At 39.3% G+C, this 17908-nt stretch overlaps 1 protein-coding gene across 7 annotated transcripts in view; it reads left to right on the plus strand.

The window, feature by feature from the left end:
* LOC110964650 (UDP-glucuronosyltransferase 2B15-like) overlaps positions 1-15414 on the plus strand; it is a 47774-nt gene extending 32360 nt beyond the window's left edge. The window contains exons 1-3 of one of the 7 annotated variants that reach the window (XM_051944976.1): positions 7399-7536; positions 8500-8587; positions 8746-10683. In XM_051944976.1, coding sequence (XP_051800936.1) covers positions 8772-10349 — 1578 coding nt within the window. In that variant the 5' untranslated portion in view covers positions 7399-7536; positions 8500-8587; positions 8746-8771 and the 3' untranslated portion in view covers positions 10350-10683. Of the gene's footprint in view, positions 1-7398; positions 7537-7592; positions 8208-8495; positions 10684-14665 lie in introns of those variants that run through there. The other 6 variants (XM_051944975.1, XM_051944973.1, XM_051944974.1 and 3 more) reach the window with 6 other exon arrangements.
* Positions 15415-17908: the final 2494 nt, after the last annotated feature.

A 17908-nucleotide genomic window follows, 5' to 3' on the forward strand; every position in this document is an offset into this window, starting at 1 on the left:
TCAAAGCAGCTTTTACACAATTAAAACTTTTTTTCTGATGTTGAGCTTGAAGATTCAAGGTTCAAACCTTTCTAGAGCTGTTTTTGCTAACACAAATGTTTCATCTATCAGTAAAGGATGCCAAAAATTTTGCTGTTGGCTGAAGGAGTGAACACAAGAGTTTCCATTCATTCCCAGTATCTGAGGAAGTGAAGAGCCAGCGAATTAATTTTATTTATGACGTTAATGTCACCACAACAAGAGGAAAGTCCTTAGATTTAACATGTTGTCCTAATGTGGCTAATGCTACCATTAGCTTTAATCCCCAGAGGTCTGTTGAAACCAACACTGAGGGACATTCAGAGACAGTGGACATTTTAATTTGAAACCAAAAAAGAAGGACTGGGTGTGTTACTGTAATTTCTTGTTCCTTGTTCTTCGGTGCAACGCAAATTCAGCCGATGTCATTCTTCTCTTCTACTGTCTCTGTGCTCAAAAACTGCATTTTAATGCAGCTGAATTCTCAACATAGCTGCTCTCATTTACTTTTCTTCTGTGCCTATTGTCAGACAATGTAACGAGTATGAAATAGTGACTGAAATGCAGTCCATTAAAACCCCATGTGAACCAACAGTCACTTCATAGCTGCAGTATTTCCCCAGACTGTGGCTCTTAACTTCTTTTTTTGTGATCGATTTTTTTTTTTTATTGAGTTGTGCTACATATGTTGGTTTTACATGACAGGCATTTCATTACATTAGATGTGTCACAGAACTAAAGGGGCTGGACCTGAGCAGAGAGCCACACTACCAAGGCTGGCTGAATGAAAGTGATTTATTGTTTGGGGGGTGAATAATGGCACGGTGAGGGGAAATCCAGGGTGCAGGAGTGGCTGGTGTAGTTGGGGTTTTGGCCAGAAACGGGGGGGTCCAGGCAGGGACAGAAGGGGTCCAGGCAGGAATGGGGGTCCAAACAGGGAAAACCGGTGATGATTTGTCGGGGAGAGCCGGAGGGGAAGGAGGATGGCGGGGACCCCGGACAGCTGAACTGAGGACGAGGAACAGGAGAAAACAACATTAGAAAACAAGGCAGAAACTCAAACAGATCTTGTAAGAGGCCAGAGAGCGAACTGAACTGCGTGGTTCTTGTTCAACAATCTGGCAGGGAGTGGAAGGAGGAGCCGGTTCTTATTGTGAAGGTGAGTAATCAGTGTGATGATCGTCAGCTGTCCGGGAGCCGTAGAGGAGGTTGATTGCCTGAGTGGAGTCAGCTGAGAAGCTAGACTCCACTCAGGCACCGAGCTGCAGGGGGAGAGACAAGGCAGAGGAGCGGATGGGAGACAGCAAGACAGACAGAGCAGAGGAGAAGGGAGCTGTGACAAGATGCACATCTCTTTTATCCCAGACCCTGTGTTACATTGGGTTTGATCAAAGTAGGACTTTAACTGCAGAAATTATTCAAATAAACAGAGGTATATATTAAAAGCAAATAACATATATTTGCGTTCGCACATTCATTCACACCTACACACACTCTCCCCCCTCCTTCCATCCCTCCCCTGCTGTCCAGGCATGTTGGAAAGAAAGAAAAAAAAAAAGAAAAATTACATTTACAAATTAGCAAGGATAAACACAGTTTGACAAACAGGGCTAATTTCCTCCGTCATCAACATCAGTGGAAATAGCATTTATACATATAATTATGTAGTTACATGTAACAAGTTACAAAGCAATATTGGTTCTACATATGATATATGTATAATCCATGACAAATTAATTGATCAGGCATATTCACAGTTATATTTCACAGAGACATTGGATTTTATGTAACAGGTTAGACCAACAGGTAATATTTGCGCTTTTGGCACTGTGTATGCGAGCTGTTGATAGTTCTAAATGTGCAATTTCTTGGAATGATGAGAGCCATCCTTCCACATCCAGAGGCTGCCTAAGCTTCCAATGACATGCTATGATTTTTTTTGCTACTGTGAGACCAGCTAGAATTTGGCGGCGTTCGTTTATAGTAAAATTAAAGTTGGATGTATCATTTAGCAGAAGTAGCCTCTGTGTGTGTGGGATTTCTCTCCCCATTATAGTCGATAGAATAGAAGCAAGGTTTTGCCAGAAGCGGTTAACCTCAGGGCAGTGCCACACCATATGGAGAAAGGTACCAATGACATTGTCTGAACAAAAATCACAGTATGGATTATCTTTGCGTTTCATTAGATGTAATCTTCTTGGATAAAGATAGGCCCTTTGGATGAATTTGTAATGGATCATCTGATGATTTGGATTTCTAGAAGACAGACATACATTGGACCAGATAAGGTCCCAGTCCCATTCAGAATGATCTTGGAGCTCGTTTTTCTGAAGTTGTTCAATAGGGAGGTGTTTAAATGAAGCCTTAATTATAGTTTCAAAGAGCTTTGAGACAATGCCAATATTATTTTCTTTGCTCAAGATGGTGTGAATAGGGTGGTCTTCTAACATACATCCCCATGGGACGCCATAGGTGCGCTGTTCTCAATTGTAAATAAAAGTAGAAGGAGGTGGCAGGTAAATTGTAATTTTGTTGTAAATCATGAAATTCCCTTAATCCGTTTGGGCCAACTATACTGCTAAGCGGATGAACCCCTTGACGTTCCCATGGGGAGAAAGAAATGGGCTTTTTGCCTATCATTAATGAGTAATTATGAAAGATCAGGGATTGTCGAAAGTATCTTTTATTTAATTTCATAAAGTGATTAACTTTGTGCCAAACAGCAATAAGGTGAGCAATAACTACTCCGTATTTGTTTTTTGCGGTTTTTAGTGGTATGTTTGAATATATAAAATTTTTCATATCATAAGGTTGGAGTAATTGCATCTCAATTGGTCGCCACGAGGTGATTATGTGTGGTTTAAGCCAGATATAAAGTGGGCGCAGGGCAAAACACAAAATTTGAAAGTCCCATGCCCCCTGAAGATTTAGGCCGATATAGTGTTAATGTTTTTATTCTTGGTTTCTTCCTATTCCATAAATAAGATCCTACACTGGCATGTATTTTCTTCCAGTATCCTTTCGTTGGTGGCAAAGTGAGCATAGAGCTGAAAAAATTTATACGTGGTAATATATTCATTTTTACTATTGATAAGCGAGACTGAAAAGATGTTGGCAGTTTTCCCCATTTATCCAAATCATTTACTATAGAATGCAAAATTTCATTGAAGTTATCCCTTTAAGCTGCAGTCAATTCCAGCCATTTTCAGTACAAAAAATTGCTAATATTCTATTTTTAAATTAAAAAAATGACGAAAAATACAGGGAATATTGGACGCGCATCGCGAGGTGCATTTCCTTGAAAACGACCGATTCGTGGATTTTATACCGACTTCAGGACATGTTTTGGACAAAATAGTTTACTGGCTTGTGTTGTCTGGATGTAAAAGGTTGGATTATGGCCGTTTTTTGTGGAATATTTTCATCTGTGTGTAATAATGAACCCGGAAATGTGAGTCGCGCTGTGTCTGTTGAAGCCGTGTATAGAGAACGGATGGATGGATATTCGTTTTTGTCGGACAAATGTGTTTTTCTCACCCGCTGTGGTAATCACATCTGAAAGTGGTTTATACCGGCGGATTCATGAGAATCTAAGCTTTCCATCAGCGTATAGTGTTTATATAATCGCGTTTGCAGCCGTTTCCTATGCAAATTAGTAGGTGTACCGCCGGCGGTACACTGAAGTTTAAGGGGTTATAGTTAATTAATGTATCAATTGTCCTATGTATTGAAACACCTAAATATTTAAAGCTGTCAACAACTGGAATATTGAATGTACCCAGGTCAGTAGAGGTTGTATTCAGGGACATAATTACAGATTTTGTCCAGTTCACCTTATACCCCGATAGTTTTCCAAATCGTTCAAATGTTTTGAGAAGAAAGGGTATTGATACAGAAGGATTGCTTGTGTATATAAGAATGTCATCAGCATAGAGGGATACACAATGGGGGGTGTTGTGTACCATTATTGGCGCAAGTTGTTCTGATTGCCTAATTAATTGAGCAATGGGCTCCAACGACAGGCAAAAAAGGAGAGGTGACAGGGGGCAACCCTGTCTCGAAGAGCGAGAAACTATGAACCTCGAAGAACAGGTCCTGCCGGTTACTACAACTGCTGTTGGATTGGCATATAATGTTTTTATCATTATAAACATTATATGCTCTTAACTTCTAAAGTACTGATTTTATACCCGCAACATTGTCTGACAAACTCACCAAACGCATATTAAAAACCACGGCTGTTCTGTGGATTTGGCGCTTTCACGTGTAAAATGATCATTCAGAGAGAAAGTTAGAATCCTAATCTCCTCATGTCAGCAGTGTGGTGTGCTGTTTATCTGTGCAATGCCGGTTACACAAGCAGAGAGAGTTGTCCTACTGGAGGGGGTGGGGACAGCAGGGGTTCACTGGTTTTTTAGTGACAACAGCCCTTTACAACAGCCTTAAACCCAGGGGTTATAAAGCCCTGTTAAATTTAACCATCTTTGCAGTATTGTGAGCTGAAAATACACAATGTGGCAACATGTCAGATTTGCATTAATTAGGAGACAATAACTCTAGCAGCCCTGCAACTCCAACATTGAAAGCGCCAACAATTTCCTTGATATTCATATTTTAGCACAAACTAAGCACGTGTTTTTGTTACATCTCACAGCAGCAGCAGCCTTTCAGTGGCTTCTACATTTTTTTCATTATAGCTTGTTTGAATTCCTTTAACATGACTCATCTGAGTAATATAAACATACAAGAGGTGGAGTCCGTCCCTCAGGGGTATGCATGGGTCATTGTGGGTGCAGAGAAACAGCTCCAGATAAAGTCATTTTCGTTCAGCGTGCATGTTATTATCTTAAACACTTTCAACATTCAATATAAAGATACAGCTGACTTCTATTCATTGTTAACCCTCAATGGGAGCTTTTGGGTACCTGATAATATGCCAAGCCCCCAACAAACAAACATCAGCCACAAATGGCTTATCAATCAGTGGGTTACAGATGAGTTGCACTGCGTATTTGTGTTTCTGAATCCATGTTCCTGTGGGGTACTGACTGAATCAGTGTTTCTATTTTTTTTTTCTTTTTTTTTTTTACAAAGCTCAGTCTGTATTATTCTGTATGGAATCTGAGGAAGCTGGATGTGAAACAGAGGTGGACGTCTCATTTTTAGCACTTAGCTTTAGGTGTACCTTTGGCAGGGGAGCCACCAGGGAGTTTGGACCCCATGAAAAGAAATTTTACTGGGCCCCTGTAGCGCCGGACATAAAGCCGGCGAAAATATTTTGTGCTGTTTACATAAAACTGTGCATTTTAATGATATTTTTGACTATTATTTCCCGTATTTGTGAAAAGGACAATGTGTCAGTTACTTGGTAGGGGAAGCATTGAACACTCTGAATACTCTGAATACAATATTTCATTTATTTACTGCAAGACTGATTCTTATTCTTCAGCATGAAATTTCCCCAAATTAAATTACATACCTGAATAATACAAAACTTGAACATAAAATAACCTCTTCCATTAAATAAATTGCAATTATCATCTGTGAAGAAACAGATAAAATAAAAATAAAATAAATAAATAAAATACAAAAAGCCAACTGCCTTTTATGATTTCTCATCACCATCTATAGAATCATACAACAAGCACAATAATAAAATCAGCTGGAGATGTTAAACTAAGTAAACAAAGTCGGTCCACTCATAAAGAAAAAACATAACAGGCCAGATACAACCTTGCTCAGCCGAGCTTCCTCTTGCACACATATTTACAATACATATTTACAACTAGCCCTTGCTCAACCTTTCTAACCAAGAGCCCAATGCCGAGCCTTCTCAGTAGCAAAATCATTGATCAGGTCTTTGAAGTCTAGCTTTCTAGCCAAATGACTTTTGATGGACAACATGGCAAGACTGCACAGCCTTTCCTGTGACATTCTGGACCTAAAGTAGTTTTTTTAAAATCATTTTTATCTTGCTGAAAGCTCTCTCACCACCTGCAACACTAACTGGCAGTGTGCAAAATATACGCAAAGCAATACACACTTCTCCAAAGATGCTTTGAGCTGCAGCTTACAAATAGCATTCAGGAGTTCAAGAAGGGACAAGTTAGGGAGGAAATTGGAAGCGTACACACTGTTAAGGTGTCTTACTTCATTTTCAAAATCAGGTGTAAGATCACCAGAATACTTTGTGATCAATTGTTGGCACAGAGATAAGATTTTGTCCTCACTAATCTGCCCAACTTTCAGAACAGCAGAAAATTCATTTACAATATTTGCTGTGGTCTGGAACCTAGTTCCCAAGTCACTTATGATACTGTCCATAGCAGTAAAAAACACAGTGTTCCGAAACACAGTTTCTGCACTCTCCTGAGACCTCTCCTCTTCAGAGGTCTCATCATGGAATCTTCGCCTTTTCTTCTGGCGGCTACAGTTGCTCACCTCCTTCCTCAGTTGTGGGTACTGGGGCTTGTTCAGGGGTAGGGGGCTCACAGGCCTCATAGACAGCTGCTGCTGCTGCTGCACTTGACGTGTCTGTTCAAACATGCATCATTTTGACACGGGGGGCGGGGGTGGGGGGGCTGATTAAATATGGGCAGCTTGCTAAATGTGAACAGTGAAATATAAAATTCCAGAGTTTTCTTCAAAAATATAAACTAATATGATGAGAAAAGTGAGCTAGCTTAAAAATCACAAAGTTAAGATAGAGTAGAAACAACAACAGGCTAATGTTCCAGAATTTTCCACCACATGAACCAAACCCACCTTGTTTTTTGAAAAACTGGGTAACATATTGCCGGCCTTTGGCCTCTCTCTCCTGCCTTATCTTTCTTTGTTTTTGTTTCTGACTACCTGACTTCTGAGGCATACTGTCATCACCCTACTCAGTCTGACTGAAGCACCACAGCCCGCAGCAGTTCAGTTGATTCAGTAGGACTGAACCATTTTAGTAAAAAGGGAGGGGGGGGGGGGGGGGCCTTGAGAAATGTTTCCAAAACAAATAAACTTAGTGTTACCAGTGCATTGTAAATAATATTTATTTGTGATTATAAATTAACAAGATAGTGCCATATTCATTTTGTCAGTATTATAATTTTATCAGAGGCCTTTCTGGGCCCCTGTTAATGATGGAATCCTTCCCCTTTTTCCCCCTTTTTCGGCGCCCCTGACCTTTGGATCCTGGTACTTTGCATCTCCCTAGAAGTCAGGTTAACTTTCCTTCAATTATTAATATATAATACTTCATATTATACTTTAATTCTAATATATTGTTAAATGTGAGCATGGCCATGGTGAAGAAATACTAAAGTTTGCCACATGAAGTGAGTCAACTTCCCATAGAGGAGGGAACAAAGACTAGAATTCAATGTCACAAGTTTAGCAGAACTGCAGGGGTGAGGCGAAGAAAAGGAAAGAATTCAGGAAGTGTTTATTTTTTCAGTCTTACTCATTTGAAGGCAGCCCTGTACAATCGTGCCTCTGAAGTAAGAAGTTCAACAAAACTGGGAATATTTAATTGTAAGTTACTTATGTTATAATGTAGAAAAATTGATACAGTATGTACACATAATGTATTCTTTTTTTTCTGTACTACTACTAAGTAACTCTGATACAAAAAGCATGCAGCAGATGTATGTTATCGATCTCACTGGACATTATGCAACATTCACTGCTGTCCAGAATTTTTTTACTGAGTGCCTTTTTGAATGTTTAACTTGTTGACCGTAGCATATGGTGTTACATTTGTGCTGTTTTTTCAATGTTTTTGTTCTTCTGATATTAGTTAGTTAATGAAGAGAAATCCATGTTCTCTATTTTTTGTCTTTGCACTTTAGATATCAATAGGTCTCACACACAAGGTGCAGCTTCATGTTAAAAAAATCAAAGGTTTACTGACTGTATAAGGGGTAAAAAGTCCAAATATGACACAGACCACATCTGTGTAGCGTTTACAACTGACAGTAACTCTTTCCTGCTGAAGATAGTGCATCTCTGGCTCATTGTGACTAACGCTTCCTGTAAAGACAGGAATCTCTTGCAACACATGTCTTGAGGGTGGTACAAATGAAACCAGGAAGTGTTTTTTTTTAGTTGCACTGGTGTCACTCCTCACTGTGTGGTTTGTTTTGTTTGGATCTCTCTATCTAACAAGAGAGTTTATGAACATGATTTCCAAGGAGGATTTCACTGTAAGCTTGATTTTTAATCCCTTTTGTTTTAGTTTCTGAGGAACAAAACCAATGTTCAGTGCTCTAACATTTGTTCTTACCTTCTGCCAGCTAATGTTATTAAGTGGAATAGAGACTTTATGGAATCAAATCCATTGTTGAAGGTTTTAGACATCTGATCAGAAAGAAAATGGTTGCATGGGATTTGTCATACATACAGGGATTATGTGTATTCCTAAAGGGAAGCTCTTGAAATGTTCTTTGATGCAGATTGAACACAGTTACGGTTATAAAATCATTTCTGCCCAGACAGACGGGGATGTGACACAGAATGCATGCAGAGCTCTTGGCACCAAGCGGCACTCTAATTTCCTGAAAGAGGCTCCATGTGTTACATACACGTGAGGACGGTCAGAAAGAATTTCCTCATACAAATAAAGAGACAATGGAATAGAAATCATTTGCAGCTCTCTGTTTGAGGCATCTGCTGTGCACACATTTCCTCTGTAACTGTAGTAACGGCCGTTTTTTTCTCTATGTGTTTTTTCTTCTATTCCAGACGATACTATTTGAAGAGATCCGAAGATGTTTTTGTCACTGGCTTGCATTATCTCTTTTCTGGCTTTCATCACTCCAGCTGCTCATGGTGGGAAAGTTCTGGTGTTTCCACACGACGGCAGCCACTGGGTGAACATGCGGGTACTTGTTGAGGAGCTGCATTTGCAGGGGCACACTGTGACTGTCATTCGAGCTGCAGACAGCTGGTACATCAGTGAAACGTCTTCACATTACAATACAGTCACAGTGAACGTCAGCGGTGGTGGAAATGAGGAATTTTTTCATCGCTTCGTGTCTGAGGTCATTAAAATTAAAAGAAGCAAGGGCTCCGCGTGGGCTCGTTTTGCTTTAGACATGGAGCTAAAAGACAAGTTTTTTGAATTACACAAACAAATCTGTGAAGTGGTTGCGTACATGTTTGAAAATAAAGAATTAATGACGTCCTTTCAAGAAGCCAACTATGATGCGGTTTTGACAGACCCGGCTAATGGTGGAGGAGTACTGCTGGCTCACTATCTTGGCTTGCCGTTAGTGTTCAATGCTCGGTGGACTGTTCACGGTGAGGCCCATTTCGCAATTGCACCTTCTCCACTTTCTTACGTCCCACTTCCACCTTCGGAACTAACAGATCAAATGACCTTTCTTGAGCGGGTTAAAAACATGTTTTTTTACACCATGAGGATGCATCTGTACAAGCAGATAGTTGGACCACATTATTCTGCTTTGACCAACCGCTACTTTGGCTCAGATGTTGGCTACTTCTCTCTGTTTCAAGCTGCTGACCTGTGGCTCATGAGAGTGGACTTTGTGTTTGAGTTTCCTCGTCCAACAATGCCTAATGTTGTGTACATGGGAGGGTTCCAGTGTAAACCTGCAAAACCTCTGCCTCAACACTTGGAGGAGTTTGTGCAGAGTTCTGGAGAGCATGGAGTCATCATCATGTCTCTGGGGACTTTAATTGCAGAGCTCCCTCATGACTTAGCTGATGAGATCGCTGCAGCTTTTGCTAAACTTCCTCAGAAAGTCATCTGGAGGTATAAAGGCAGCAGGCCAGACACTCTGGGCCACAACACTTTACTAGTCGACTGGATGCCTCAGAATGACCTCCTCGGACATCCAAACATTAAACTATTTATCAGTCACGGGGGAACAAATGGGATATATGAGGCTATATATCATGGGGTTCCAATTGTAGGCATTCCCTTTGTGTTTGATCAAGCAGACAACCTCTCCAGACTGAGAGCAAAGGGTGTTGCAAAGGTTTTGGATATTTCTGATTTGGACAGGAAAATATTTCTGGAGGCAATACAGAACATCCTGAATGAGCCCTCTTACACAATCAACATGCAGAGACTTGCCAGGCTGCACAAAGATCAGCCAATGAAACCGCTGGACCGTGCCCTCTTCTCAATAGAGTTTGTCATGAGGCACAGAGGTGCAGCTCACCTGAGAACCGAGTCGTACAGAATGCCCTGGTATTCCTACTACTCTGTGGATGTCCTGTTATTTTTACTGGCAGTTGCACTATTTTCAGCATTGTTTTTCACTGGGTTAATATGGTTCTGTTTGAGATTGTGTTTTAAAAGAAAACAGAAGTCTGAGTAATTAGGAAACAGATAATTTTCACTTTTGTTGATATATAGTCAAACATGTATCAGTTTGGCTTATTTTAAAGCATGTTTTATATTTCTTTTTTTGTCTCACCTTTGGGTTTCCTGTGAGGTTTCTACTTAAGTGTTCACAGAAATGAATCTGCTGTAAAGGAAAAAAAAAATCCAGATTTGACTGTCAGCTTGCCGAAAAGAATCTGTTTGATCACTTAGTTTAAATTAGAGTAATTACATTTATGTGTTTGCATACGTCAGTTTACTTTTTTTTTCGAAGCAAATGAAAGCAGAATTATGAAATAATAAAAACGGCATACATTTTAACTCTTAAATGCTCTCCTCCAGTTCTTTTAATTCCTATTATACTGTATGCTACATTATGAACTGCATTGTGTCACACAACAGTTTCTTCTGTTATTTTGTGTGTCCTCAGTTCAACCATACACTGAGTTCATTCTGCAGAATTATAATACAATTCTCTCTGAATGGTTTCAACAAAAAACATTGTAGTCTGTGTTAAACAAGCTACAGCAACTGAGTGCAAAAAATATATCTAAAGGAGGATTTGTTGATATCTTTACTACCCAGAACCTGTTATGTGACTAAACATCTATGACAGTGAAGGAATAACTCTGTGCTTTCAATTTTTTTTTTAGTTTTACAGCCATGTAGGTATGGTACTTATATTAGCATAATAATAAACACCACAGGCAGATTTCCCTCTACTTTGTACTTCCTTATCACTGATTGTTGAAAGTCATGATATTGCAGGAGCAAAGTCATAATGAAGTTTGAACCAGGAGGGACAAGCATTTGTCTGCTCTCTGGCAAAGGAGAACAATTGAAAAACAAACTACACGGGCTGCCAAAACGGTAACACTATCACATTTTAATCTTCTACAAACAGAATATCCTGATAGCTATAGGGCTTGAAATACTGTATATTTTCAAGTTAATTTGTCACTAGTGGTTGACATTCTCTTCAGATCTACAGATTGCTCGGTAGTGTGCATAAAAACCAGTTACTACAGTGCCAGTAAAAACTATTTACTCCCCTTTGAAGATTTCTTTTTAAATTCTGAATTCTGGTTTATTTATTTTGCTTTTTAAAAATCAAGTTCTGTAAAAAAAAAAAAAAAAAAGGCCTTTGTTGTCAAAATGAAAATATGAAAATAAAATAAATGACTGGATAAACAGACACTCCTTTTAAATCAATGCTCAGTACTAGTAGATGAACCTTTAGCTGCAGTTAGATAAGATTCAAATTTATTGCCATTGCACAGAGTAAAAGGAAATGCAGTCTTCACTGAGCAAAGGGTCAGCCACACTATGACTCCATGGAGCCGATAGTGTTACTGGCCAACCCGCTCTCACGGGGATTCGTGAAACTGTCACGTAAATTTTTGTTTCCTTTCGTGCGCACCAACACGATTTCGTCATGTTTTTCGTGCCGCTCACCACGAAATGTTTTTCGTGTTGCACATAACGAAACCCGCTGTGGTAATCACATCTGAAAGTGGTTTATACCGGCGGATTCATGACGATCTAAGCTGTCCATTGGCGTATACTGCTTGTGTGATCGCGTTTGCGGCCGTCGGACATTCTTTAAATTCCTATGCAAATTGGTAAGTGTACCACCGGGTAATGGTGAGGGTTATGGTTAGGTTATGGTTAGCTTATGGTTAGGTTATGGTTAGGGTTATGGTTAGGGACGATGTCATGCAAAATATAGCGTTGGATTCGCCACGGTTTTACATTAAAAATATAATATACCCATTCGTTTGAAATACGTTCTGAGTGGCACGAAAAGTCCGCCGTTTAAAATACATTGGTGCGCATTTCGTGGTGAGCGGCACGAAAAACATGACGAAATCGTGTTGGTGCGCACGAAACCGAAACAAAAATTTACGTGACAGTTTCACGAATCCTCGTGAGATCGGGCTGTACTGGCCTTGTAAAAAGGTCCGACAGTGACTTGCGAGGATGGATTTCAGTCAGCCTTACTCACCTGAACGCTGCAATTGTACACCATTCTTCTTTGCAAAACTGTAAGGTTACATGGGGATCATGAGCCCTTTTCAAGTAGACAAACAAATTCTCAATTGGACTAAGGTCTGGGTTCTGACTCAGCTGCTTCAAAACATTCATGTTGTTGTCTTGAAATCATTTCTATGTAGCTTTGACTTTATGCTGCTGGTCATTATCTTGCTCGGAAAAACATCTCCTAAGTCACAGTACTCTTGTAGACTGCATCATGTTGTCCTCTTGGATTTCACTATACTTTACTCCCTTTATTTTACCCTCTAACTTCACAAGGGCCTGCTGCCGAAATGCAGGCCCATATTATGATGCTGCCACCGCCATGCTTCATGGTGGGGATGGTGTGTTTGTGGTGGTGTGCAGTGTTTGGTGTCCACCAAACATAATATCTGATTACCAAACAGCTCATTTTTGGTCACATCAGACTGAAGAACTCTTTTATAGTTGAGAGTCCACAGTCTCCTACGTGTCTTTTGGTGAATTCTAGTTGACATATAAAAAGCTTCTTTCAATAATGGATTCCTCTTTATCATTCTCTTGTAAAACTTTATTTGGTAAAGAACCAGGCAATGATTGTTTTATGCACAGTCTATCTAGTCTCTTTCTTGCATGGTTGCTTAGTTTTTGAGGATGCCCTTCTTTAAGCAGATTAACACTTGTGCCATATTCCTTCCATTTCTTAATGATGGATTTAACTGTACTCCAAGGAATAATCAGTGAATTGTGTTATATCCATCCCCTGACCTGTGCTTTTCAATAACCTTTCACACAGTTGCTTGGAGTGTTAATTTGTCTTCATGGTGTATTTATAGTAAAGAATACTAATTCACCAGTGAGTGGGCATTCCAGATAAAGGTGCATTTATGCCACAGTCACTGGAGAGCCACTCATTACACTCAGATGATTTCACTAATTGTGTAACTAGCTGCACCTGTGTTAAATTAGGTGAGACACCTTAAAAGGAGTGAATACTTATGCAAATGCATTTCTATATGAAAATCTTGCTTTTATTTTGACATGAAATAATATTCCTGTAAATCTAAAACTTCAAAAGCAATAAAACAAGAAAACCTTCAAGGAGGGTGAATACTATTTTAGACACTGTGTGTATAACACATCATATCATCATATCACATCAATATTTAGGCTAACTAACAGTGTAAAATCCCCATTTTAAAACTCAGGATTATTTTTTGCATTTGATTCCCTGCTTTGAAACTCGCAGTCTACATATTCTACAGCAAAATTAAGGGCAAACAATATAAACAGTTATAAAACTTTTAAGGATAAAGAAATAGAGAGGGGCAATACATATGAGTGACATAAATTGCAGTCTCCATGAATAAATGCAGAATTTGGATTAAAAAGCTGCTCGTATTGAGAATATAGGCTACATTTAATGAAAGTATAAGATATAATATGCTTTTTCTCCCAGCTCTAGAATAAAAATGCATTGGCCCTGGTTGTGGATCACTCTCTGCTGCCTCTATCCAGCTGCAGTCTATGGTGGGAAAGTGCTTGTTTTTCCAGTGGATGGGAGCCACTGGGTGAACATGAAAGTCATCGTTGAGGAGCTACATTCAAGGGGACATCAGGTATCTGTTGTGCGAGGATCAGATAGCTGGTACATTAAGGAGACCTCCCCATTCTATACGTCCATTACAGTCGATACTGGCTCTGGATTTGATGAAGACTTTATCACTGAATTTGTGACCCAGTTGCTGGAAATCCAGAGGGAAGGACAATCCACCTGGACACGTTTAAAGCTCGAATTGGAAACTGCCCAAAGGGTCGCTGAGATGCATGATAAAATAAGCAAAATGCTTGAAATGATGTTTGAAAACAAAGAGCTGATCCAGTCGCTACATGATGCCAAATATGACCTTGTCCTGACAGACCCTGCTATGCCACCGGGTGTCATACTTGCCCACTACCTCCAGTTGCCTCTCGTTTTAAATGTCAGGTGGACGACTCATGGTGAAGGCCACTGTGCAATTGCACCTACTCCTCTTTCTTATGTTCCGTTGACAGGGACCGAGCTATCTGATAAAATGAACTTTCTTGAGAGAGTCCTTAACGTGCTAGTTCTTGCCTTTTCAGAATATCAGATTTCACAGTATGTCTTGCCAAGTTATGCAGGCTTACTGAAAAAATATTTTGGTCCAGATGTTGACCTCCTCTCTCTGTTTCAAGCTGCTGACCTGTGGCTCATGAGAGCAGACTTTGTGTTTGAGTTTCCTCGTCCCACAATGCCTAATGTTGTGTACATTGGAGGGTTCCAGTGTAAACCTGCAAAACCTCTGCCTCAACACTTTGAGGAGTTTGTTCAGAGTTCTGGAGAGCATGGAGTCATCATCATGTCTCTGGGGACTTTAATTGCAGAGCTCCCTCATGATTTAGCTGATGAGATCGCTTCAGCTTTTGCTCAACTTCCTCAGAAAGTCATCTGGAGGTATAAAGGCAGCAGACCATCCACTCTGGGCAACAACACTTTACTAGTGGACTGGATGCCTCAAAGTGACCTTTTAGGACATCCTAAGACAAAACTGTTTGTGGCTCATGGAGGAACAAACGGTGTTCAAGAGGCTATATATTATGGAGTTCCTATAATTGGACTTCCATTGATCTTTGATCAACGTGATAATCTACTTAGAATTAAAGTCAGAGGAGCAGGGAAGATAGTAGATTTTTCTACTATGAATGAAGACATTTTCTTTCAGGCTATCCAGAAAGTCCTGACTGAGCCCTCCTACAGGATGAACATGCAGAGACTGTCCCGGCTGCACAGAGATCAGCCAATAAAACCGATGGATAACGCCCTCTTCTGGATCGAGTTTGTCATGAGACACAAAAGTGCAGCTCACCTGAGAACCGAGTCGTACAGAATGCCCTGGTATTCCTACCACTCTGTGGATGTGATGCTTGTCTTAGCTGGAGTTGTGCTGATTATTCTGTTCACCTTTGCTGCCTTCATTAAATGTCTATGCTCTGCATGCCTGAAAAGGAAAAGTAAACGTGATTAAAGAGAAATAAAGCAGCAATCAAACTGAAATCTCAACTAGAAATATGCTTGAATGTAACTTTTAAATATGCAAAACATAAAATATTAGCGACCAGTCCAGGGTGTCCTCTGCGTTTACATGAAGTCAGCTGGGATAGACTCCAGCCCGCCACACTCCTAATGAGGATTAAGAAGTGTACAGATGATGGACGGATGGATGGAAATGAAAATATTAGTTTGGTTCACTCAAGTGAGTTGCAAAAATAGATCTGATTCTTATCAAAATGAAAACAAATATAAATCATTCAATATTTTGTGATTCTTTATTTTATCAGCAAGGGAGAACACACATGCTTAAGGCTGATTGTATTTGATTCAGTGTTTATCACAGTACTGTTATTTCATAAAAATATATATGTACATTAAATGTATTCACTGCACTTGGAATATTTAAGCCACTAATTTGTGGAAACTCAAAATACACTCTACAGTGCTCAAACTTGAAGCCTGAGGGGAAACAGTTGATATACTGCATACCAATACTGTCCCTTAAAGTGAAGAAATAAAAACATTTTCAAAATTTGACAATGTTTGTGCTCTTTTTCTTATTTGCTCATCTAAACTTCAAGATTTTTAAATCCACTCATATACGGCAGTACCATATACTTAAGATTTAACATTTTTAGATGACTTCAATCTTTCATGAATGTTGTACAATATTTAGAAGTCACGTTCTTATATCTTTCAAACCAAGTGTAGTTTTACATGGATTTAAACTTGTGCAGTTCCACACTTAGAGATTAGAATGACACACCGGGGTTATATACTGGGTGCTTCCATGTTTAAATCAGTGCATCACATTAGCCTTAATGTGTGTTTTATCGTTTTTTAAAATTTATTTGCCAACTGTGATTTGGAATGGCACGCACATTGTGGCCATAACTGATTTATCTAGCATGTTTTGAACTAGCTTAATTGAGAGTGTACAAGCACACTGATCTTACTTGATCAGTGTGTGGTGTAGGTGTAATACAAGAACAATTTACTATCAAGTTCACCCAAAATAAAAAAGGAAATCACGAAGTTCAAAATTCAAATGAATCCCAGCAGGGGGTCTACATTTGTTTGCCGATGACTACAACCATCCTGCTGTGTCTAAAGCTGAAGGGAGTAGAGTGAATAACAACAAGTTCCTCAAGAAGTCCTGAATAAACCCTCCCACAGGAAGAGAACGTGAAGGGCCTGCCCCGATTTCAACACTTAATGGGTTGAACTGGCACTTGGGCAATGTTGCAAATAACGAGAAACACTACTCAGAACACAACCACTGCTGTAAGTGACAGCTTTGGATGACCTGCAGAGAATCTCCTGGCTGGTCATCTAATTAAGCCAAAGAAGCACAGTGTCCTCAGGATACAGGGTGTCCAAAAGGAAAAAGATGCTGCTCGCCAGAGGATTTATAGACTGCCTTGACATTACATTGTAAATAGAATACATCTCGTAGGATGTGTTACACTGATTATTCTCCATTTCCTCTTTTGTTTTTTAAAGCAAGTTGGTCTATGTGTCTGCTCTGTTAAATTATTGCATGGCATTTATTTTAAGCCCACTAAAAACTGTTGCTCCTAAAGTTCAAATATTTTGGGGGGAATGCCAAAAGACATGTAATTTAGATTGTTCTATTTTTTGCTACCACTGCATTGAGTAAAATTTACTGGAAAAACTATGCTACAGTTGCAAATCTGAGTGGAATACACGTTAAAACATACGCGAATCCCCAAGATATAAACGTTTATGATATCTGTGAACACTAACAAGACCTCAAAACACAACTGTACAAAATCACTGAAGGTTTTACTTAAATAAATAAATTCTTTTATTACAAAACAATAAAAAAAAATGTACTGCGAGTGTTGGTATAGAATTTGTGTCTACATCGTACTTTGGGCTGGTTGCAGCCATGATACAAATCATCACGCACATCATTTTACATCTCTATCTGTCAAAAAAAAAAGTAAATCATGAGGAATTTCAAACCAGTCTGAATGATCACTGTTAGCTAAGATTAGACATGATGGGGGTCAGATACTACCGAGTCTGGAGACATTTGCAACCCATGAGGGAAAACAAAAGTGAATTTTCACTTCATTAGAACATTTTCATTTTTGGGATGAACATATCAAACAATAATACAAGTCAACTAATATTAATTAGATCAATATAAGCTGCCTGGTGGATTCCACTTGTGACAATATATCTAATACAAAAGGCACAAAAACTTAGATAAAAAAATGGAAATATTTTTAAGGTATAAAAAGCTGAAAAAGTGCAGCACCCTCTGAGCTGCAAGCTGACAATCCGTGTCCACTAAAACTTCAGAAAACATGACAAAGTGAAATATTACTTTAAAGAAACAGTTTGAACTTTTGTGAAATTAAATTATCTTTCTTGCTAAAAGCTAGATGGGGAAAACACCATTCTTGTGTCTGCACAGTAAATATGTAGCTGGTGTCAGC

The sequence above is a fragment of the Acanthochromis polyacanthus genome, chromosome 2 (genome assembly GCF_021347895.1).
Source record: "Acanthochromis polyacanthus isolate Apoly-LR-REF ecotype Palm Island chromosome 2, KAUST_Apoly_ChrSc, whole genome shotgun sequence".
Taxonomy (NCBI): domain Eukaryota; kingdom Metazoa; phylum Chordata; class Actinopteri; family Pomacentridae; genus Acanthochromis; species Acanthochromis polyacanthus.